Consider the following 23,941-nt stretch of genomic DNA (forward strand, 5'->3'; position numbering starts at 1 on the left):
GTAGTCTTACAGGACTGCCAAAGAACTCCCTGAATCCAAACTATGCAGGGTAAGAAAGAGAGATATCTTTATCTGGATTGATGGATATAGGCACAACATAGTTACTTTTTGCCTAAAGTGTCAAAGCTAGTTGAAGTTTCCCACTGCAAATTCCCTTTCACAGAAGGATCTGTGTGGCACTCATGCCACAGACTGTGTCTGTCGGCACAGATGCCAACAGACTGTAACAAAAGCTTAAAAAGAAGATGTCCAATGTAATGGGAAAATGTATTTTGTGTTTGATTCATATTTGCAGTGTTTGCATTTGATTCACCATTAATTGAACTTGGCCAATCAAAAGAAATTGGTATTTTTAAAAAGATTAGAAGATAAGTATTTCTTTTGAATTTGCAATGATTTTTCAAATTTTGTTGTTTAATGTAAGCTGCTTACCTATGTATTTAGCAATCAACCACATATCTTTGTCTAGTCTGAAAACCCAAGCGCAATATAAAATATTAAATGATTAAGTGCTTGACTTTAGTTGTATAAACAACAAAGGTAGCCTTCAATCATTTGAGTTTTAGAGTCCACTAATATAAATCCATTATTATTAATACTGGCACAATGTTGAATCAGTTATGCCTATTTATGAAGAATGCTTGGAGCCCATGAAAATGAGACATTCACATATATTTTTGCACTTTCTGGAATTGAAAAAAAAAAAGTTGCTGTTTGAATGCAATTTTTTTTATCTATAAGTCTGTGGTGCTAGCTAAATTAGACAAGGTTTGCTTCTTGAGAACAGCAGGTAGATGCACAAAATTGTTTACCTGAACTCACAACTATCCTAATCAACCTCTGAACCCAGAGGTCAGCCTCTCAGTGGTGCTTATCCTGGATGAATTAAAGGGCTTCAGGCTGGCATTTTCCTTCATTCCACCAGTGGATGTCAACAGTGGAACAATGTCAGGCAGCTTCCACCACTGCCATCTTTACTGAACCTGTTCTGGGAATTCCACACCCCAGTAAACATATGTTATGAGTGGCTGTATAAAGCAACAAATGGAATTGTATTACTGAGACTCGTATATACTTTCTAATTACATATTTGCAGCCTTGTGTTCACATGCTGTATAGTGTGAAATGCCTAAACATGACAAATATCAGGGCAGCTCCCATGTGTCTTAATCTGAAAAAGTGATCCTACAGCACTGGGATCAAAAATGTTTAATTTCCTACAAGCTGGTGCACTGTGGTTACCTGATTTTGAGGTTTAACAAGCTGCAAATGCCAACTGAAGATACTTTTTCTCCAAATATGGACTGTTTATAACCCTTTCCTCCAGGAAGATTATCAATTTTGTAGTATTTTGGAGCAGGATTCATAAGACTGCCTTCCCCCATTGCATAGCTTTCCTTTCTGTAGCAGTCTTTATTAAACCCTCCAAAATTAACTGGGGTCTCTTTACCCCATGAAGTTTGGTTGAAATTGAAAGACTGATTAGAAAGTTATTAGGACACATGTAACTTTACACACACGTAAGCAAACAAACCTGAACATGATAGCCTTGATTTTTATCTAAAACTAGATATAAAGGGAGTATATGTGTGGAGGCAAAAGAGTAAGTGAGAAGTAAAGGAGATTTTTGCTCTCATGTTCACTGATTTATGTGTAAAATCATTCCCAGCACTTACAGTAAGAGAGTTAAAAGTAGTTTGGTGGCTAGCATATACTGAATGAAGTGTGGATTATAATGGCTGGTGTGGCATGCATGTTTTGCATTGTGTGTGTACATATATATATATATGTATTTATATGTGTGTGTGTGTGTATACTTATATATGAATATACTTACATATGCACCTTGTAACTGTGGCATTTCACTACCTGAAAGGAGCCTGCAAGAAAGATGGAGAGACTATTTACAAGGGCATGTAGAGATAGAACAAGGCAGAATGCTTTTAAACTGATAGAGAGTAGGTTTGGGTTGGATATGAAGAAGAAATTCTTCTCTGTGAGGATGTTGGGACACTGGAAATGGTTGCCCAGACAGCCCTGGCTGCCCCATCACTGGAAGTAGTGATTATTCCATTTTTAAAAGGGAAGAATGCTTTGACTTGTCTAAAAAGTCTGATGAGATGCACAAGCTTTTAGCCTGCATCAAATGATGATGCATTTTTTTTTGTGCATCAAAACCAATTACAATCAAATTGAAAATATGGAGATTGGAGATTTCTAAAATTTGCCCCTGCTGTAGGTGTCTTCATTTGAACTTGAATGTATGGAAATGAAGATTTCCAATTGCCTACTACACCTGCTATCTATTGTCTATTTCCCTTAGATATTATTTTGATAAAATGGACAATGATCAAGTCCATCCCTTGTAATGGGAACAGACAGCTTTTATAATGTTTTTCAGCGTACATTTTTACCAAAGGAGATCATAAGTGCTGTTGGATGGTACCCTTGCCAGTGCTCCCAACTTCTTTCCACAGATCAATTCACCTGTGACATTCCAATGACAAGTCTCACCTGTCAGTTTCTGCACCTATGGTGCCTGCTGATAGTACACATAATGCTGAGAGCTATGACTGACAGAAAAAAAAAAGCAGAAAATTGATTGAGCAAATCTTTTCTATTTGTTGGCTAGGAGGAAGAAATGTTACCCTGACATAAAATCTGTACAGGTATTAGAGCTATTTAGAGAGAGAAAAAAAAAAATGAAATAGAGTTAATTTTACTTTGAACACTTTTATTTCCAGCCTCCAAAGTACAGTGTAACCACACATAAAATAATATATACAGGTATATTTTTATATAATTTTATAAGAAATAGAAAACTGTAAAACATTGTATTAACAATAGTGAAAAACATTGAATCTTCCAACTTTTCAAAGGATTTTACTTCTGCTCAGCTTCACGTGTAATGTGAGCATCAAGTATGCCAAAGCAAAAAGTCAGTGAAGTGAAATGACAAGGGTGGCTTTTCATCAAGGCAAAAACAAAGCTTATTTACTTTTTCTCTTTTGTGCAATATAGATGGCAAGAGAATGTACTAGGCTGGCAGTAGGAGATGACAAGTATTTCACATGAAAATGGGAAATGTAAGAGAGAAAAAGAGGTTGCATTTTCAAAAAAGGGAAAATCAAAGGACAAAACAAGTAAGGATGGGAAAAGAGGTTACTCAAGAACAAAAAAGGAAGCAAGAATTTGAAAGAACATTGGGTAGATTTTTTTCCTAATTTAATCATAGCTTTGTTTGCTATCTTCACTCAGACTCTTCACATTTATGCTAGCAATACATAGTACAAGGGAAAAAACCACTCTGGAATGGGAGACATGATTGAAAATAAAGGAAAGGGTGTGGAAGCGAGAACACACCACATTTAGGGCACAGAATGTAATTTAATTTATGTTCCAGAAACACACACGTATTTCCATAACAGATGGTTTTGGGTATCTAACTTTGGGTGAAAGGGATGAGATGGCTGGTTATTTTGAGCACTTGTTATATTGCTATTACTAGATAATGACCCTGGATTATGTAGTTAAATATGAGTTGCCATGGTTGCTAGCTGTATCTTATATTCTTAGCACTGGATGGTTATCTCCTTTTCCTCCCCCAGACAATTTTAATATAACTCTACAGAAAATATCATTTGATTACCACCTGGTTTAGGATCACTCATTTTCTTGGCCATGGATATGATTTCTTTTCCTTCTTTTACACATTAGACATAGAATCATAGAATTGTTAAGATTGGAAAAGCCCTTTAGGATTATCAAGTCCAACCACCAACCCAGCACCACCTCCCTGTTCACCATTAAACTGTGTCCTCGAGTGCCACCTCCACATGTTTTTTTAATACCTCCGGGGATGGTGACTCAACCACTTCCCTGGGCAGCCTATTCCAGTGCTTGACAAACCTTTCAATTAAAAAGTTTTCCTGATATCTAATCTGAATCTCCCCTGGGACAACCTGAGGCCGTTTCCTCTTTTCTTGTCCCTTGTTCCCTGGGAGCAGAGCCCAACCTCCACCTGGCTACACGCTCCTGTCAGGGAGTTGTGGAGAGTGAAAAGGTCCCCCTGATCCTTCTTTTCTCCAGGCTGAGCCCCCCAGCTCCTTCAGCTGCTGTGGTGCTCCAGACCCTTCCCCAGTTCTGTTCCTTTCTCTGGACACACTCCAGGCCCCTCAATGTCTCTCTGGTAGGGAAAGACCCAGAGCTGGACTCAGGACTCGAGGTGTGGCCTCAGCAGTGCCCAGCACAGGGGAATAGTCACTGACTGCCCTGGTCCTGCTGGACACGCTGTTGGTGATAGAATCCAGGATCCCAATGGCCCTCTTGGCAAAAGACATGCAGTGGAGATGTCTGCTTCATTTTGTGGGAGCCTTTCATATGTTTTAGCTTGCTCTCATGACCATATGACTGTTTCTATGCTTTTTAGACCAGAGGATTTCTCCAAGTACAGCTTCTTGAGTGTCTTTCCCAACACTGTGAAGACAAGTAGTTTCCAGACTTCCAGCTATTTCAGAAAAGGATTGGTGTAAACCTTAAAGGCAGAATTTTAGCTCAATAATTTTCCCATTTGAGACCTTTTTCTTCATCATCTCGCATCTATGCAAAATATATGTTACTTGCCAAATACTAGAAATTAAATTACATATTTTCTAATAAAAGAGACCTCCTCTTCTAGAGGAAATGTTCTTGCCTTTGGAAGGTCATTTCCAACTCAAACTATTCTATCATTCTATGATGATTTATGTGTTGGTATCTGAGACGCATTTTCATTTACATTAAAGCAGACTTTAATGTCTTTAATGGTGTTGTTGTTGAATTAGTTAGGAGACTTCAAACATGCAAGGACAATCTCCTCAGACAGCAGTTACCTTACACAGTCTCATAATTCCCCCTGATGGGAAAGACATGCCAAATGTGGGAAAGACTTGCCAAATGTGGGAAGAGGAAATGACCAGTACAGACCAGTTGTTGGGAAGATACTGTACTGCCACAGATGAATGATCCTGAATAACTTGTTCACAATGGGGGAAAGGCAAATTTGATTCTTTGTATTTTGGAAACTGTTTTCCTTGTGTTCAGTCCATCTTTAAATACACTTATCTCCAGACAGATTTATCTGCTTAGTCTGTCACCTTTATATTTCTTCCTTGTGAATATGAGTGTTGAGGAGCATTGTTCTCTGCATGTTTAGTCATTAAGGCCAGAACAAGAAAAATAATTTCCCTAAGACCATGCTGTGTTTTCCTCCTGCTTGTAGTTTATTGGTTTATGATGCAAATCACTAATGTTGCCCTCCCCAAAAAAGAACACTTCAAGTGCATGTTACAGATTGTCTCAAAGCTTTGAGCAACTCAGCAGTAGTTTAGAAAATACCTTATCAATACTGTTAATATTCAAACCTGGGGTAACCATTAACAGAAAACACAGATTACACAGTGCTACATGTATTTATTAAGCATCCACAACAAAGTCTAGATGGTGCAAGAGCTTAGTATGGTGTTCTTTAACCTCTGACAACTAAGTTCAAATCTTGGATTAGATCAGATGTAAATGATAGTTACTGTCCTCATCCTTTTGTGAGCTCAGTAAACTACACCATTCATAACATTTAGCAATTCCCTGGTACTCTAATTTTAGATCTGTGGCAGGCTGACAGTATTAGCCTGAAACATCACCCTATCCTGTAAACAGGTGTGGATCCTGATGGGAAGGGACTAAGTAGGTTCTGCTGACTCAGAAGTGGGCAATTTTACTACCTCAGTGCAAGGAAACTGCTTTCTGTGAGGGAGGTTCAAGAGTGTGGAGTACAGCAATGAGTATATTTTGATTTTAATGCACTTACAGTTTGTTTGATAGCAAAGCTAAATTCAGGGGAGAGGGGAGGGAAGTTATCTGTGCTGCTGGAATATTACTGGAGAGCAGCATGAAAGCCATGCCTGCACAGAATGTCATCAAATCAGGACTGACCTTCATTACTAGAGCTGTCTGAGTTTGCATGTTGTCTGTCTGTGCCTCTCCTGGCTCAAATCCAGGATAGTCAGTACCATTCCTGAAAGTTCCCACAGAAAAGGTTTACTGCTTTTAAGATGCTGATTACCTAGTAGTGTGTTCACTGTATGTCCCATTTAAGAATGTTGTAATTACTCATCAATGTAAGAAAAGTAAGGAAGAATGATTCTGAATTCATTTGTCTGGACACTTCAGATTTAACAGTCTGTAATTTGAAAGAGCTTAATTTAGCCCTTCAGTCCAACATTGCACCAGAGAATAATTGCAAAGAAGTATTGCAGAAGTTCTCATTTGGTCTCCAGAGATAAGAGCCTTTCAGAGGAAGTCCAGGTAGACTGAAAAACAAAAATCAAACAAAAAAAAAACAAAAAACAAAAAAAAAACCCAACAAAAAAAACCCCACAAACCAAAAACAAGCATCTGGAGTTGTAAAACCTCATTGTCCCTGAACGTATTTCTCACATTAAATCACTCTTCCATGGCCTCCAGCCCATGAATAAGAGCTGTCTAGCAAGATTGTCTTGACTTCTTTGAAAACTGGTTTATCTAGAATGGCCCAACCACAGAGAAATGAACCTATTAGTGGCTTGATGTGTTTAAAACTTGTACAGCTATATTGTGTTAAATGTAAACAGAATTTACTGAGCAAAAATACCCTCTTGATGTTTCCTCTCAAAGGCCTGGGTGAATGTACCTGTCACCTGGTGAAAGGAAAAATAAGAGGCTTTGCTGCAGCATAGCTGCTCTGCATTACCTCAGTAGTATAAAACAAAGATATCATATAGGAGGATGCCTATATGCTGCCTCTGGCTGATTTTAAAAATTCTGAAGCAGCTGATAAATGTCTTTTTTTTTTTCCTTTTTTTTTTCTTTTTTTTAATCTTTGGGAAGCACAGCTGGTAGAAATGGCTGTACCAAAGGGTCTCTTCTAACTTGTGACTCCTTTAACTGCAGGAACTATGACTGTAAACAGTCAACTAAACCATGGACAAACTCTGCTATCACTGAAAGCTGCAGTAAAGACAGAGGAAGGTCAGATTGATCTTTAAAGAGGGCCACACAGAATTGTTTTTCAAAAGCCAGACTTACAGTTTTGCTGCTCTAAGTGGTAGCTTGTCAGCTACAAGTAACATAAGTTATCAGCAAACACAGAAATGTTATCTTTTTGTGAATACTCTGACCTGTGGGAATAGAATTCCTGATCTGTAGGAATTTCCTGTCTGAAAGCACTGGTCTAGCCTGACAAGTGGGCTCCCTTAAGGACTGCAGTGTAATCTATCCACTATGAAGGCATTAATAACTTCCTGCTGATGATCTACAAGCATTGTTTTGACATGAGTAGAAATTATGTCACAGGGCTATGAACAGTTAGAAGATTAACTAATCTCTGGGACAGAATGATCAAAAGAATCTTTTAGAAGAGGCTTCCTGTAATGGGTGAATTTTGGCTTAAAGGGAAAAAAAACCTCAGAGGCCAGGCTAGCCTAGTGGGTTACTAAGGGGAGAACAATTAGATACTCTGTGAGTTACTCATGCCTTCAGTGTTCTAAAATCTCTTTTGTCTTAACTTATGCTGAGGTAATTTTGGTTGATACTACACGGGAAACTCCAGCTCCTGGCCAGCTCTGGGAATACAGGGCACTGTGACTCCATCCAGAAGAAATAACAGCTTAAATCCTCTTGTGTCTGTACTTAAGAGGACCAGGAGGTGTCAGGTTTGCATCTGTATCACTTTTCCTCAGCAATAGGGTTAAGGTCTGAGCTTAAACACATTATAGAAACAATACATGTAGTTCAGATTCAGTGTCTACTATTTGCTGGATTTGTTTGTAGTAGAGAAAAGGAAACCAGGCACACTTCACAGAACTTACTGATAAATCTAGCCAACCAAACAAAAACACCTTGCTCTCTTTCAATGATAGCTGGTATTAAGAGAAAAATAAATTGTTATTCTTCAAAGTGTTAGCAAGTCATGTCCAGGAACTTGATTCTCCACTGTGAACTGTGTGCTCAACTCCTACTGAAGTTAGAGATCACAGAATCGTACAATCAATAAAATAGTTTGGATTGGGAGGGACCTTAAAGCTCATCCAGTTCCACCCCCTGCCATCGGCAGGGACAGCTTCCACTAGACCAGGTTGCTCCAAGCCCCATCCAAACTGGCCTTGAACACTTCCAGGGATGGGGCAGTCACAGGTTCTGGGCAACCTGTGCCAGGGCCTCAACATCCTCATAGGGAAGAATTTCTTCCCAATATCCCATTTCCTGCTCTCTTTCAGTTTAAAGTCATTCCCTTGTCTTGTCACCTGTGTCAAGAGTCCCTCTCCAGCTCTGTTGGAACCCCTTTTGGTACTGGAAGGTGGTCTAAGGTCTCCCCAAAGTCTTCTCTTCTGCTGAACAGTCCCAAACACAGACATATGAACACAGCATTTTTCAGGCTTGGTTATTGAACAGCAAACCTATCCGAGATTTTGGAAGCATAGTCTTTTAAAGGGGAAAAAACCAGGACTCTAAAAAATTAATTCTCTAGGTCCTTGTTTCACACAAATTCAAGTAATAAAAAGTAAGTTAACAACCTACAGCCCATCTTTGACCTAACACATGACAACAAATTTTTGCCTACTGCTATTTTTAATATTTGGGGTTTTTTTCATAATCGTCAGAAAGGAGCTGATTGCCAGACTGGAACAAGTGGAAAAGGAAAGCATGGATGCTGCTCAGCTGGCTAAGGAGTATGCAGAACTGACAGAGGAGAACCGAACACTGAAGCTGGCCCAGACGCAGTGCGTGGAGCAACTGGAAAAGCTCAGGATACAGTACCAAAAAAGACAGGGTTCCTCATAACTCCCAACTAGCTCATGTGAGGCAGTTCATACAGGATTGGTCCTGTGCTGGAAAGAGATTTTAAAATAAAGATCTGTTTAATATGTTACAACACTTTACTACAGATACAGAGTATGTAGAAGTCTATATTTGATTTAATGCTTGCCACCCAGTAGCTTATTATAATGGATATTTCATCCATTATATAATAGATGTTTTATTTCAAGTAATGTAATTGAAGTTAATCTATCCCCATTATATGTTCTAGTGGATCATGTTTCTTTTCTAAACATATTTCTTCCAATTTAAGAAGATATGGACACACTAGAAAATTATATAAATAGTCTCTGTGTTGGAAATTTGGATCATACTAAGGCATATGGCAGGGATGATGTTAATATATGGAATAGATGTATGTTAATTTTAGTCCAGTGAATTCTTTTTAAATTATTTTCCTCATGCCTAAAGTGTTTGGAAGTTATCTTGAAGCAGATCTCCTCACTAGTAAAAACTATACTTCATGTCAACGTCACACTGTTGTATAAAATCTGAAAAACTGCACATTAAAAACTGAAATTACAAAATATTTTTTTATCAAAAAAGTGCACTGCCAGTGATAATTTGCAAGTTATAAAATTAAAGGGAAACAGAAGAGATCAGATTTTTCTTCCTCAAGTGTAAAGATTACTTGAGTGTCTTTTAAGTGTACTTTTTGGCATGCAAGAAATGAAAAATTAATGTAAGAATCATAGTTCCATCATAGTTTCAACTGAGATTATGTCAGTGAAATTATTGTGAGGATCTTTTGTTCTTATTTTCTGGTCTATTTTGAAACATAAAAGGCTGTAAGTAGGGGCAGAAGTTCTGTGATACACAAATAACTGGGAAGTAAAATGTCAGTTTCACTTGCTCTATTTATCCCTGTATTGTCTTAGATCAACTTAAAAATCTTCATTATACTTCCATTTCTATTCATACAGCAATTTTTTCATTAAAAGTGGATGTAGAAAAGCCCTTTTATATTCTGAATGTTCTCAAATCACCTTGTATTTTAAACTCTGCTTGACAGATGCAGCTTGTTACATCTTCATGAGCTTGGAATTCAACTTAATGTGTTACTAGTACTGAAATGTGTCTTAGTAATTGAAATTATGAACTTAAGATTTGCACCAGGACTTTAGCTTTGATTATTATCATTAATCTATCAAGAAAATGGGATTTCATGTTAATCAGAACAATTCCTGGCAGCAAAGGGGACAAAAAAAAATAATTGCAAGCTGCCTGTAATTTTGCTGTGCTAATTGCCTACAGTATTCCCTGCAGCACAGGTGGGAAAACTGGCTCTGCGTTCCTCCAAGCACCTGGCACTGCAGCAGGACAGCATGAAGAGGTAGTAGGAGAGGACAACCTTGTTTCCACTTCTCTTCCTGAGCCACCAGGGCAGCGTCAGCATCCAAACTTGGCACTGTTCCTGCTGTACTTGAGAAATCACCACTCTTGAGGCATGTGCTTCCTGCTGGGATGCTCCCTGAGCAGTGTAACACTATTATCCTTCTTTTCTTATTATCCAAGGATCCAGTTTGCACTGTACCTTGTGGGAGTTGAAGAGGGAAAAACCCCATAGTTAATAAAAACCACTTGGAATATCGGGCCTGGAAATGCTGGAAAAGCCTTGTTTGAGTTTTGAACTGATGGGAAACAACTTGAAGAGAAATCAGAGCTTTACTCCAAGCACAGACCACCACAGAACCTAGAATGTACTTTTTTTTTGCTTGTGTTTATGTGTTTTGAACAAGACAATTCTCATTTTAAAACAGTTTGTCATTTTGGTCAAAGGTTTTTCCATCTAGCCTTGTAAACATTATCCAATCAGGAAATTTCAGTGAATTAATTGAAAACCATATAAAGTACATAAAATTAGTTTGTTGACAGACTGGCTTTGGATGCAAATGGATCAGACAGCAGACCTTTATTTACAAAAAACTGTGTTCACCTTGAAAATTTCCATATAAGTGCAGTCTCTATGCTTTAGATATCAGAAAAATTACAGACCATATGCTGGGAGAAAAACCTGAGGGAGGGCCACAGTCAGGTAGAGAAGGAAAGCTGGGTTTCATTTTTGACAATCAGCACTTTGAGAATAGTTAGGGAGTATGTTTTTCCTAACCTGTAGGCATTGACCAGTATAGAAGAATTCAAGAAATATTTTACAGATGTGCAGACACCAAATTTTTGGTGTGGTCCAGCCTACCAGCCTGGATAAATATTAAATTCTTAAACCATCCCAAACTAATTTAAGTCAAAGATTTATATTCAACTTGGACTGTAGCTTTGTGCAATCAAATTTTCCTCCTGCTTTTAGTTATGGTGAAAGTAAAAGTAATAGTCTTGTATGAACAAGTTTGCCTGCATGCATGTTCATGTGCCTGAGAGAAGGGACTCAGAGAAATTGTATTGCAATACAATTAAGTAAAACTGATATAGAAATACCAAGGAAGAAAAATTAAAGTATCTCTTGGAAACTATTTTTAAGAGAAAAAATGTTTGGGGAAGTGGGATGCAAAGGCAGGAAGGTAGAGAAGTGGAATTTTCAAAAAATATTCATAGACAAGTTAAATTAAAATGTAGCATAGTCAACATAATGCAGAAAATCAGCCAGGTGTTGAAAAGAGCAAAGGTAGCTGGAACAACCTTCTGAGAGATGACTGCTGTATCTATCATCCATCTCTTGATTTGTTTATCAAGAGCATAATAATGAGAAATATTTTCACATTCAGTAACTCTCCAATTTTGACATGCTGAGTTTTTCTCTAGACACTGGAGCTCTGCTGACTAAATAGCTGAAATTAAGCTTTTTAGCTTAATTTCAAGCATTCAAAGCATTTATCATAGGGATCCTGTATTTTTCCACATAGATAATATGATTTGTGTCCTGGTTGAAGTGGTCTGTATGTTGGGTCCTGTTGTATGTATCACACTATAAAAACAAGTTTTATACAATTATTTCAAAGTTGGTTTTATATTGTATTTAACCCAAGAATTTAGAAGCCAGTTTTTGAAATCAAGTACCAATGAAAGGTTCACTTTTATAGCATGTGATTACAACCTGTGAGAGCTACAGCTGTATTACAAAGTGTATTTCTTGCTGTTATCCAGGTTATTCAGCTTAGCAAAAGTAAGCATGCCACCACCGTGGTAAATGCATTTGCTTCAAACCACTTAAGGAGCAGTGAAGTACATGGGTTTAAAATAAAAACAAGACCTGTGCTTTCCATTCTCTATCATTGCTAACTAACTTCCTTCCATCGTAAAGAATGCTGAACAAACTCAGTTTAAGGCTTCCAGTTAGAAAGGATATGACTCATGCGGTCTTGAAACAGCCAGAGCCAAGGGTGACTTGACACTTGGAAAGTCTGGAAGATGAGGAGCTGTGAGTTTGAGTTCAATGCCTTTTTTAAAAAAAAAATGTTTCCCTTTTCAAGAGTACCTCTGTTTTGTCTGATTTTGTGAATTAATGATCTTTGGAAGTGTGTCACCCTTCCCCAGAGGCTTTATTGCCATCTAGGCCTTTGTGAGGATTACACGCTGTTAACAGTGGGGACAGGTGGGACAGAGAGGTGTTCTCAGCCCTCCTTTGGGTTGTGTGGTTGGGGAGCTCTGCCACATGAGCCTTTGCTGCTTCATCTCCAGTCACAGGACACCTTGCAGAAATGAGCTAGTCACAGTAATAATCATGAAGCCACTTGGTGTTTTTCCCTACTAAAAATTCTTCTCTTGATCAATGCACAAAGTGGAAGTGTCTAAAGGAACAGGGGAGACTCGTCTGGAGGAGACTTGCCTCTTTTTCTGTGGGGGTACAAACTGTGCAGTGGTGGAAGAACAGGGCTGCAGGGAAAGGAAGTTTGGTCCAGGCAGTGATGTAACAGGAAGATCACTGGGCCTGTTAAGCAGGATTGTGAAGAGAGTGGACAAAACCTGGGTGCTGCCATGACTTTTCTCTCCCACCTTCATACTCCCACAGTTACACCTGTGCACCCACAGTCCTGAGGGTCTTCTCCCTCCTGGTGGAATGTCATAGCATGCACATGCGTGGATGATATGGTGATACATATCCTTGGAAAACCTATCATGGAACTATGAACTGTCTTCATGACAGGCCTGGAAGGCGTGCAGCAATGAAAGACTAAGGCTGAACAAGTACCAAAAATCTGGGCCCTGCTGTCCATCTTGATGTACTTTTCTGGGACAAGACCAGACACCGACTGCATGACTGCACCATGGACCACATTGCAACCACATTGCAGAGGGAGGGGAAGGTAGCAAAGCAGAGCTGAAGGGGCAGCCTTGACCTCACCATTTCCTCCACTGAGTGGCTTGGTTTTGCAATGTTAAACTGGGAGTTATCAAGATGGTCTTTAAGATGCACACCAAAACGGTGAGGCTGACACTTTAAATTCAAAGTAGATTATTTTCTAAGAATGAAAAATCTACCTTGCTTGCGACAGTGCCAGTCACCTCTAGGTTCTTCAGTGCTCCTAACAAGTAATGTCATGTGTTACTCATATGAATGAAAGATTACAACCATTCACAAATCACTGTTATCTTCAACCCAGGCTTCCTCCACTGCATGGTTTATGCTGTAGAAAGCACAAGATTTAGCATATGAGTCACTCTGCTTTTCTACACACCAATTATCAGTTCCCCCTTCTAAACCTCAGTTCCTTTAATTCCCCTGACCACAATCCATTCCCACTGAGTAAGTAGCGTCAGTCTAGAGCTCAGATCCAGCTGTCTGACGATCTTATGACATGGTCTGATGATCACCATGTGCTCAAGGTGGTTTCCAAATGCTACATATGATGTTTTGTGGTTCGGTGCTGGTATGTGACAGCAAGGAATTCTACCAGCCTGCAGGTGCCTGCTGTGAGACATGCTTGGTTTCCATGAAATGGTTAGAAAATATGAGAATAGGTGGTCTGTGGATTTTGTTATTTGTCTGAATCTTATACTAAATTTTAATACAGGAATTAGGGAAACAAAATGAGGATGTGTGTGCTGATATAACAAATGTGCAGCCAGGTGCCAAACTGTGCTTTGGGTGCTCAGAATGAGTTAAGTGATATGAGAACTGTAAATGATGGTAAGGAAGTAGGTACAGCCAGGAAAAGGAACTGGTGAGCGAGCTGTTGCCTTAACTGCTTGCTTTCTGGCTGCTTATGGCTTGCACCAATAGAATGCATAGGCTGTTGCCCTTAGCTCAGCATTAAGAAGCTCAGCATTTTGTTTGGATGTGTCCCAACACTTTTCCAAGTCTAGTTTACACTAAAATTTTGTAGTGAAATATTCACTTCATTAAGGTTATATTTTTGTCAACTCTGTCTAGAATTAACAGAGTTAAGATGTGATACAGATGTCAGAGCATTGCAGATGATTCTTCTACAGAAAGAGGAATAACAAGTATCAGGATATGACTATTCTGCTAATCATGAAATCATAGAAAATCTTGAGTTGGGAGGGTCCCATAAGGGTAATTGAGTCCAATTCTATGCCAACTGCTGTATTTGCATTAAAGATAAATAAAAACTTGGTAAATAACCTGTGTAGAGTAAAAAATGCACTGAAGCAAGAGCACTTCAGTACTAAAATAACTGCAGCCCCACTAATGGTTTTTTGCTGCTTTCACTGCACGCGTTTTATACTTTCATGAACAGTTTCCCACATGAAGGAATAGCAGCAGTGTGATGTTCTGTGACTGAAAAGTTTCACCTCTGTCGTGTAACTTTCTTACATGTGTATGACATACCTCAGTGCACAGGCCTGATTGCCTTGTGGCCACAGACTTCTCCACAGCCATTTCATCACAGTGCTCTCCCCAGCCTGGGTCTTTGACCCATATTTCTCTGCTGTGGGTGGACAGCTCAAATAAGTCAACCACTCTGAACTTTTTTAAGCAGTCAGAAGCAAATGCATCATTTAACATTACCTGCTAAGAACATTGTCTTGTGGTCAGACCCTTTTTTCTTCCTGGTCTGCAAGTACATCAGCATATATGTTTACTCCTTAGATGTCAGTACAAAAAATACAAATGTTAATGTTCATGGAAGACAGAGGCACATTCAGACATACTCCTATGTATGATGTTCTAAATAATAGACTTATTCAGGTGTTCCCTCCATGGCTGTGAAAATAAAAGCCAGTTACTCACATATGAAGAAGTACTTCCTGATGAAATTATCTGTGGCAAGAATGCAAACACTTCTTTTTGAAATAACTTCAAAAAAGGAGTATTCTTTCAAGCAAAAAAACCCCAAACCACCCACATTACAGATCCCAGCTAATATAAATTACATCCAGCTATGTACTAACTGCTAAAATTGTGTTTAAATCTATTTATAACCCTTCAAATAGCTCTCACTAATTTACATTGGTGGTTGGTGGAACAGTCCCTTACATTTGACTGAGCTCCCTCTGGTGGGTAATGGGACCAAAGCAGAGATACCTAAGAAAACACACAATTATGTTTGTCCAAGTGGAGTGTGTTTATTTGTTTATAGCAAATAATTTTTATATAACTAGGCAAAGGTCAGTGTACAAATTTACCACTATCTAATCACACTGAAACTATCCAAAGATCGATATCCAATATTTTTAAAATACTAGAGATACTTCAGCGGAGGTGTAGTTTTCAACAGCACCTAACACTGAACAGCACCTAACAGGAACACCCAAGTTAAAAGAGTTCTGGCATCCTACAAAAGCTGAGAGAACTATAATTAAAAGTTATTACTGAAACTGAAAGAGGGTAGGTTTAGGTTAGATATTTGGAAAAAAATACTTCTTTGTGAGTGTTGTGAGGCCCTGGCACAGACAGCCCAGAGAAGCTGTGGCTGCCCCTTCCCTGGAAGTGTTCAAGGGAAGGTTATACAGAACTTAGAGAAACCACATCTAGTGGAAGGTGTCCTGCCCAAGAGGAGTGTAACTTAATGATCTTTGAGGGTCACTTCCAACCCAAACCATTCTATGATTCTATCGATTAGATAATAAAATCTGTTTGTTCAAACTACCTTTGGAGTTCAGTTGGATTTATATGCTTAGAAATCTGGCCTATATGGCTTTAGACAGTACTGACTGACTGCAGGCACTTTGCTGTGCTTATTTAATGGTATAATAACTAAGAGTCAAATATGCTTTAAATAACACAGTACAGAACAACTGACAAACATACCTCTTTTTTGCTGGTAAATTTCAAAATACCTTAAATCTCATGCACCCTGGAATTAATGAGTGACTCATTTCTAAAAGAAAGTACAAGTGTTCTCTTCCTATTTTTCTCTTTGTATTTAGGCTAAGTAATCTGAATAGGGGAAGTGTCAGGCTTCGGAAGTGTGTCCTAATGCATGGGCAAGGTTCCAACCACAGTCTGAGTTTCAACGACCCAAAGTGGTTGTGCTGGAATATTAGGACAGCTTTACTAGTAATGATTTTAGCAGCTCTTGAACATCCCACAGTCTATTTGAACAAACTTGTTTCTGGAAAATTTGGGTTCCTAGAGCATGCTGACAGAAAAAGAACAGAAAAAGCATGCTACTAAATTTGGTACTTCAGCTGCTTCAGAATTTATCTTCAATTAATAAAAAGAGTTTTGTCATTTGGCTGAAACATGGTAAGAGGTAAAATTCTAGTTACATCTAGTTGTATTTAAAGATGAGACATGAAGACAAAAGATAAGGAGGATTTTACCAAAGACATCATTTTTACTGACAGAGACCTTTGTATCTCCCGAGTATGACTATATGTGCAGTGTTTTCAGATGTTTATGATATTCTTCTAATCCTGTAAATTCTGTTCAAGGAAATTTCAACTCAGTTTCATTGCCAGAGAAATTCTAGCTCTTATATTACTGTCCAAAAGGAAATCATCACTGAATGTTTCTCATGAGAAGGTGGCATTTAAAACTGCTTAACATTGCTTTTGAAATGAAGGTGTCCAAGTTTAAAGAAGCAAGACTGCCTGGTAAGAAGTCAGTAACGCCAGAAAGGCACCTCATGGTAAACTGGATTTAAGCTCTGGTTCAAACAGCACTTACCATGGGGCACTGTGGCCACATCAAAAAAATCTCTTGAACATATACCTAACTTGAAGCAATGAGTAGTTTTCACTGCTTTGCCAAAAGGACTATTCAAAATAGGGTTATTCATGCTCTTAAGTGTTTTGCTGGGTTGAGGCCAGAGAGACCAGTGCCTCAGCTTGATCCTTGACTGTTTTGTGATTAATTGGAATTTATGTATGTAATTTGTATTATGTATTTATCTATGTAATTGGAATTTATTACATACTTGGAGTTTTCAAACAGTGTGCTGCAACAGGACCTTTCTATTGAGCTGTCTATCAGGGGACTAAAAAGATCTTCACAGCACCTATCAGCAGGGAGGACCTTCGTGTGGTAAGGTGCGTACAAAACCATCTTGCTGCAGCAGCATGAGCTGGTCCAGATCCAGTTGCAGCTGCCACACAAACCAGATGCTTGTAATGCAGAAGTGGTGAACAAAACATTCTCTTTGTCATTCCTGGTAAGCACATTTTTTCCACCTCACAGAACTGCAGCCATGCCTGCCCATAAGAAGTGACTCTGTAGGGTCATTTTATGAAACTATATGAGTTTAAAAATAAAAAAGCAAGGAAACACAGAAGAAAGGTCAAATATTTACAAAGCACTATAAAATACATTTAGAAATAGCTCTTAACTGGCAGACTAACAGAATAATACTACTTTTAGTAGTCTTTTTTAATTTCAGAAATGCTCCTCTTGGTTTTTTTTTTGGGGGGGAGGGGGTGGGAAATGTAGCAGAAATACTGGATTAGGACAAAAATGTCATGGGTGTCTGTCAGATAGGTTCCATTCCTCCTTTTTTCTCTCTTTACCCCTCCCTGTTCTTCCAGCAAGAGGAGATCTCAGCTGCTTCACAGATGAGCTAATCAAATGTTTCCCACAGTTGTGGTTGTGGCACCCTTTTGTTGGAGAAAGTACATTCTGCTTTTGATGTAGGAACTGCGTAGAGGAGGAGTGCTTGGGTTAAAGGTGGGTCCTCTGCTCTCCACATGAATTGCTACTTGAATTTGGATGTGTGATAGGTAAATGAAATTTTCAGTTTGCATGTGGTAAGTAAAGATGTAAAGCTAAAATACTGCCCAACTGAATTTATTCTGTAACCCAAGAACTTTGATGCACTGGCAATAATTCAGCACACAGATCTGTCTCCTCATAAATGCATACTTCACACAGGCATATGTGGTCACAGATAATTCTGCTTGTGATTTCATCTTACACTTTGATTCTCCCATGCTATCAATGCCATTCCTTTGGTCTTTGTAAACTGTTAAGGAAGAATATATCAAGCTCAAACACAAAATAATCCGTATCTGGACCTAGGAAGGAAGAAGACTGCCTTTAAATTTGGCTTGAACCTGTTACTACTTTTTTGATTTGTTAATCAGAATCGCCAGTCAGTACTAATCAAAACCAAAGCTTTCCCTTCTTTTTCCCTTCTTCTTCCCTTCCCTCTTTCTTTACTTATTCTTTTTTTTTTTTTTTACCTAGTCAGAAGTATTAAAAGATATGCCTACAAAAGATAAGGATGTTTGAGTGCCTTTATAAGATGTCAGATAGGAGTGAGCTCAGACCTATCATGACATGTACAACTGAACAAATAAAATTACTGTCTTGGTTTGAAAAGACAGGTGTCTGCTAAGGAAGGCAGGAGACTCCTTTGAAATGGAAAAAATGTAAACCCCCTCTCCCCTTAAGAATTATTATAATTGTGAAATCAAGGGGCTCTTCAGGCAAAGATATGGAATAGGAATAACAGTTCTTTACTAGGAAAAATAAAATAAAAATACAGTAGTACAAAATGACATTGAGAGTCAGAGTACAACCTGACACCCTGTTGGTCAGGGTGTTGGTAGTAGTCCAACTGGTGGCTGCAGTCCTCTTGGAGGGACAGATGTGGTTCTGTTGGAACAGTGATCCTATAGAATGGGTGTAGTTTTCCTCTGAAGGTTCAGTGATGATGAGATGGGTCTGATCTTCCTCTGGGAATTCAATGAAAAAAGGGTGTCTGTGGTGTTCCAAGTCTCAGATTATGTCCAGGTAGGAATGCTTGGCTCCTGCCCCTGGGTGGAGCATCTCACAATGGGATGATGTAATTTTATCAGTCATGTAATGAGACTCAATGGCCCATTATCAGGAGATATCCCCCTGGAGGGAAGATGGGTTGTGGAAAAGATAAAGAACACTGCCCCACTTGGTTTTAACAAATGGTAATAGAACACATATCTTTGGTTACATCTTGCATTGCAGCCCAAGACACTGTTTTAGCATTTGGAGGTTTTTGTCTGATGAAGCACTTTCCTGTTTCAAGAGAAAGATTTTCTTAACATCTCTCTGCTGCAAGCAGAGGATTTATGAAACACATCATCTTCAGCTAGTCTGAGCCTCACTGATACGTAATTGAGAAATTTTATTTTAAAACAACTAAATAAATAAATATTTCCAGCCCCATTTAAATATTTATCGAACACATTTCTAAATACTTTTTTAGTTAAAAGAGTCAGTGCCAGCTAAAGGATGAAGTTAGAAGGGGTAGTCTACACTGGGCTTAGATTTCTCACTGTGAAATTTATGCTGAGCTTTCAAAATGAAGTAGGATTTGTGTAAGCAGCATGCAGAGTCTCTTGGGACTTCATTCTCAGGGACTAGGGAATATAGCTTTCTGAGTATCATTTTTTTTCTGAAATAAACAAAAAATTGACATGCTACATCATGCCAGATTTCAGCTTTGAAAACTGAGACTGTATAAAGATCTCATCTGACATCTGACAAGAACTTGGACAACACAGAAAATGCCCCAGTGAGATGTGAGCAACTAAGATCACATGTTATCTGGGGCTGATGCTGCTCTGGGAATGGGGTCAAGAGCAGGCAGTAAATGTTTGTTCAAACTTTAAGTGCCTGGGATGGAGTTCTTTTACTTCTGCATTGACTATTTAGGGATGTAAGGGTCTAGTCACTGCCAGCTGAGTCTCTATGCCCCTCTTCCCTTGCTGTGAGGGTGCTGAGGTCATGGCACAAGTTGCCCAGAGAAGCTGCAGATGCACTATCCCTGGAGGTGTTCAAGACCAGGTTGGATGGGGCTTGGAGCAACCTGGTCTAGTGGAAACCGTCCCTGCCCATGGAAGGGGTGTTAGAACAAGATGATCTTAAAGTCTCTTCTAACCCAAACCATTCTATGGTTCTATGATTCACTTAAAACTTTGCTCTCTGCACTCAAGTGAGTGATGTCTTGGACTGCTATTAAGATTGAGACTCCAGGTATTCTGAGTCATGTTATGTGAATATAAACAGTACCTAAAACTCAGGTTCTGAGTAGCATCAGCACCATACTGTTCTGGCTTTGCTTGAAAAAAACATCCCAGAAACTAACTACTTATCAACCAACTATTCTGCCAAATCACACAAAGGTGGATATGGCACAGGCACAAACACAACACAGGACAAGGAATTTCAAATCCTTATGACAAGTCTGTGAAGATGCAGACATTGCTCTCCTGAAGTTGGTGGGTCTCATGTAAAGCCCCACTGTGGGCAACACCCAGCACAGCAGATTTGTGTGGCCTCTGTTCCTTAAGGAGTCACCTCCAACTTTGCAAAAGGGCTGCTCCCTCCACAACCTGATCTGCTGATTATGCCTGTTGCTCTTCACATAATTGGTAAAAGGCATCAAAGTTTGTAGGGAACAGAAAATGTGGCCCTTTGTTACCAGGATTCCAGAGACACTAAAGAGGTAGTGAAGAAGAAGCCAAAACTATTTCAATCATGGATGGGAAACAGTCCTGTAGCTCCAGAGAGCTCTAGTGCACTCAACAATAAAAAGAAATCCAAATGGAAAATGAGATTGAAAGTACAATAGTACAATGGAAACACTCCTGTTTAAAAAAAAAAAAAACAAACAACAGTTTTAAAATTTATTACCGTGTTGCTGCAATGAAGAAGTATGAGATACAAAGTGACAGTTGTCTCTACTATATGGACAATTATATTCAAGATGAACTTGAGCTTTTTCAGGGTTCAACTTGCAGCTTCTTCCAACAAGTGGAAATTCTGGAGAAAGACAGCTGATCAGGGGCAGGATGCTGCTTTCCTAACATGCTGAAAGAATGTTATTGCTTGGTGAGCTGAGCTAAGAAATGCAGGAAATATACCCTACAAATAAGTTTGCTCATCTGCACCCTTTGACCTCCAGAAGGTTTTGATGCTCAAAAGCAGACTTAGCAGAGTAGTAAAGGTCAGGAAGATGAGCACCATAAACTTTGTGACAGTGTGAGTGGGTCTTCTGGAACTTCCTCAGAAAACTGTTTGGGACCATTTCATTCGCACAACAAACAGGAGGAGAAAAGCATGCAGTGATTTCCTACCAATCCTCTTCTCCAGAGCCAGTCTGTAGGACCAAAAACTCCAGGACACATCTGCTGATTCATCTCTGGTGCTGCAGGAACTCCTGGAAACTCCAAGCAGGAACAGATCCCCAAGGAAGGGAGGGAGGAAGAAAGGGAAGGAGAGAGGCAGCCGGGCATAGTGCCTGGGCTGCTTGGCATCCTTTGCTGTGCCCACTTATCCCACTTTGCCCTCACTCTGGACAGTGGATCTGGATTGTTATTTTTTTCAGTTGCTACTCCAGGTAATTCATTCTTTGTTCTTGTTATTTATTTTCTTTAAAGCTGGGCTATGAAGTCAGCTCCAGTTTCATCCTTCCTTCTGCCTAATTATTTCTGGAAACCCTGTTCACAGTTTAACCATCCATCATTGGTCTGAGACAACAGTACTTTTTGATAAAGCAGAAAGGTTTAATCTTAACGCTGTTTAAGTCCCAGGGCTGAACTTTTCTGTTACCTGTTCTCTGCTAGAATTTTGTTTATTATTTCCTTTCTTGAATTCAACCATTTCATTGTGTTTTGTGTTAGAACTGCTCTAACCTTCTGTCAGATGGCTCTCTCTATAGAAAAATTAACTTAATACCCACACCAATGTTTTATTAAAAGAAAAGAAGAATTTATTTGTAGCAACACAACTGTCTTAATTTATTAAAAGCCAATTAACTTTCTTAATGGGCAGTTTTTCCCTGATTGTAAGAGTCTGTTGCAATTAACTACTTGTTTTATAATTACTCTGCTTTCAAATCTCTTACAGATTTGTTGATTTATTTTTCCTAAATGCTCTTTTGAACTCCTTTTCTTTTTCTTTTTTTTTTTTAAACTAACAGCAACAGGTTTTCTCCCTAGTACAAGCTTATTTCTCTGTCACAGCTTGTAGGGTAGGGAGAAGACTATCTCTGGTATGTCTGCTCTGACACTGATATGGAGGCACCTTTCCTTTCTGGAACTCATTTTCACAGAAGTTTGTTTTCTGTTTTTAACTGATAACGCAAACGTATTTTGTACTTCAACAGCTTCTATAAGCATGCTGACTTTAAATTCAACCCACAGCAGCACAACTTTTCTCACCACCTCTCATTTGTTTTCCAGAGAAATTTTTTGTTAACTAATTCTAATTCATTCCATCAATAGTTAAACTTGATGTTTTCACCGTAAGGATATTCCAGGGCTTTATCTACCTAAATGCCATTTTTTCCCTTTAGATGAAGCTTCATTTTAATATTTATATTATATATATATATATATATATATATATATATATGTATATACACACACAGTAATACTTGCTCAACTATAATGGCTGTGTAGCCAATGAATCAAGAATATCTTGGATCTAGAAGTTAGCTAGCAGTTGACAATATTGTACTGTGCTCTTTGAAACTCTGACAGCATCTGAAAAAGCTCCGTTTAATCCAAGCTAACTATCACAGTTTTTATGGCCTGGTCCCTCTTTTTTATAACTCATGTATTCCAAGCTTAAAATAATGCAGATGGATTAAAATAAAATCCAGGTGGTATCTTCAGAAGAGCAGTGTTTGATCAACATAAACAGGTTAATGTCTGGAGAACTAATGATCAGAAGGGGATGAGAAGAACTAAGGAAAACTGGTGATAGCAGTTTTGGGTTTTGTGGCTTTTTAGTAATTTCTACCAAAGTAATTCAAAGGATACTCAGAGGAATGTAATGGAAAGTCTTGTCAGCTTCAAAGACACTGTCCCCCACCACCAGAAAACAGGCTGAGAAAGTTGGAGGACACAGGCAGAGGATGAACCCTGATCCTGTCATGTTGCAAATGGGTCCTTTCCCAGCAACTTTTGCAATATTTTGTGAGTAGAGGGAGGGCAAACAAGAAACGGAACCCTAGTGTTTGGGTACCGGAGCTCTCCACCTAATTTCATGCTTCTGTTTTTGAAATATAATTCATAACCCTGAGGTGAGGGGTCAAGTCCTCTCTGTTTCCAGCAAGGCACCCCAGTCGGAAGGCAAAGGGCTGCATTTTGTCAGAGGCCGGGATTCGCCTGTGCTCACAGACTGAGGACATTGGAAATGCCACTCCTGCACCTCAAAACTCAAGCACTGCACCTAATCAGGGACAAGGCAACAGCTTTCCTGGGCTGTGGCTGGCCTGTGCATACACAGCTGGGGGCGCTGAGAAGATGCTCAGGTCAAACAGGGAGGGATGGAGTGAATCGAGCTGTGTGCAGCAGGACACACAAGGAACATGCTGCTTAGTTTTGCATTTTGGATGTAAGTGGAGGTCAGTTTTAGAAAACCAGGTGTATGTGTATACCTAGATATACCCAGGCATAGTTCCAAACTCCTCCCACAGAGCAGTATTTGCAGTTGTGCTACTCTGTCACCAGCTCAGGGCTGCTGTTTGAACTGCTTTATCAAATGCAGTGCTTCAAACACACCAGCTATTATGAAGTTGCCTCCCTCCCCTTTCAGACCAGTTAATATTTTACTTCTTCTAGCTCCCCAGAAGAATCACTAAGAGCAATACTTGCAAAATAAAACGTATGGTCTTTTGGAACACAAGTTTTTGCTAATGTTTTTGCTAATTATTTAGGTAGAGGCCCTGCCTAACCTTAGGGTAGAAGTGAAGGTGGGTCCACA

General features: G+C 39.1%; 1 protein-coding gene and 1 long non-coding RNA gene across 4 annotated transcripts in view; one reads left to right on the forward strand and one right to left on the reverse strand.

Moving 5' to 3' along the window:
- Window positions 1-14,430, forward strand: part of MAP3K7CL (MAP3K7 C-terminal like) — a 34,443-nt gene extending 20,013 nt beyond the window's left edge. For all 3 annotated transcript variants that reach the window (XM_086883345.1, XM_023943558.2, XM_086883344.1), the window contains one exon: window positions 8,676-14,430. In XM_086883345.1, coding sequence (XP_086739471.1) covers window positions 8,676-8,856 — 181 coding nt within the window. In that variant the 3' untranslated portion in view covers window positions 8,857-14,430. The remainder of the gene's footprint in view (window positions 1-8,675) is intronic.
- Window positions 1-23,941, reverse strand: part of LOC147654389 (uncharacterized) — a 41,689-nt gene that overhangs the window by 8,172 nt on the left and 9,576 nt on the right. The gene's annotated exons all lie outside the window — the stretch shown is intronic.

This window comes from Cyanistes caeruleus, chromosome 3, assembly GCF_971803275.1.
Source record: "Cyanistes caeruleus chromosome 3, bCyaCae1.hap1.1, whole genome shotgun sequence".
Classification (NCBI taxonomy): Eukaryota; Metazoa; Chordata; class Aves; order Passeriformes; family Paridae; genus Cyanistes; species Cyanistes caeruleus.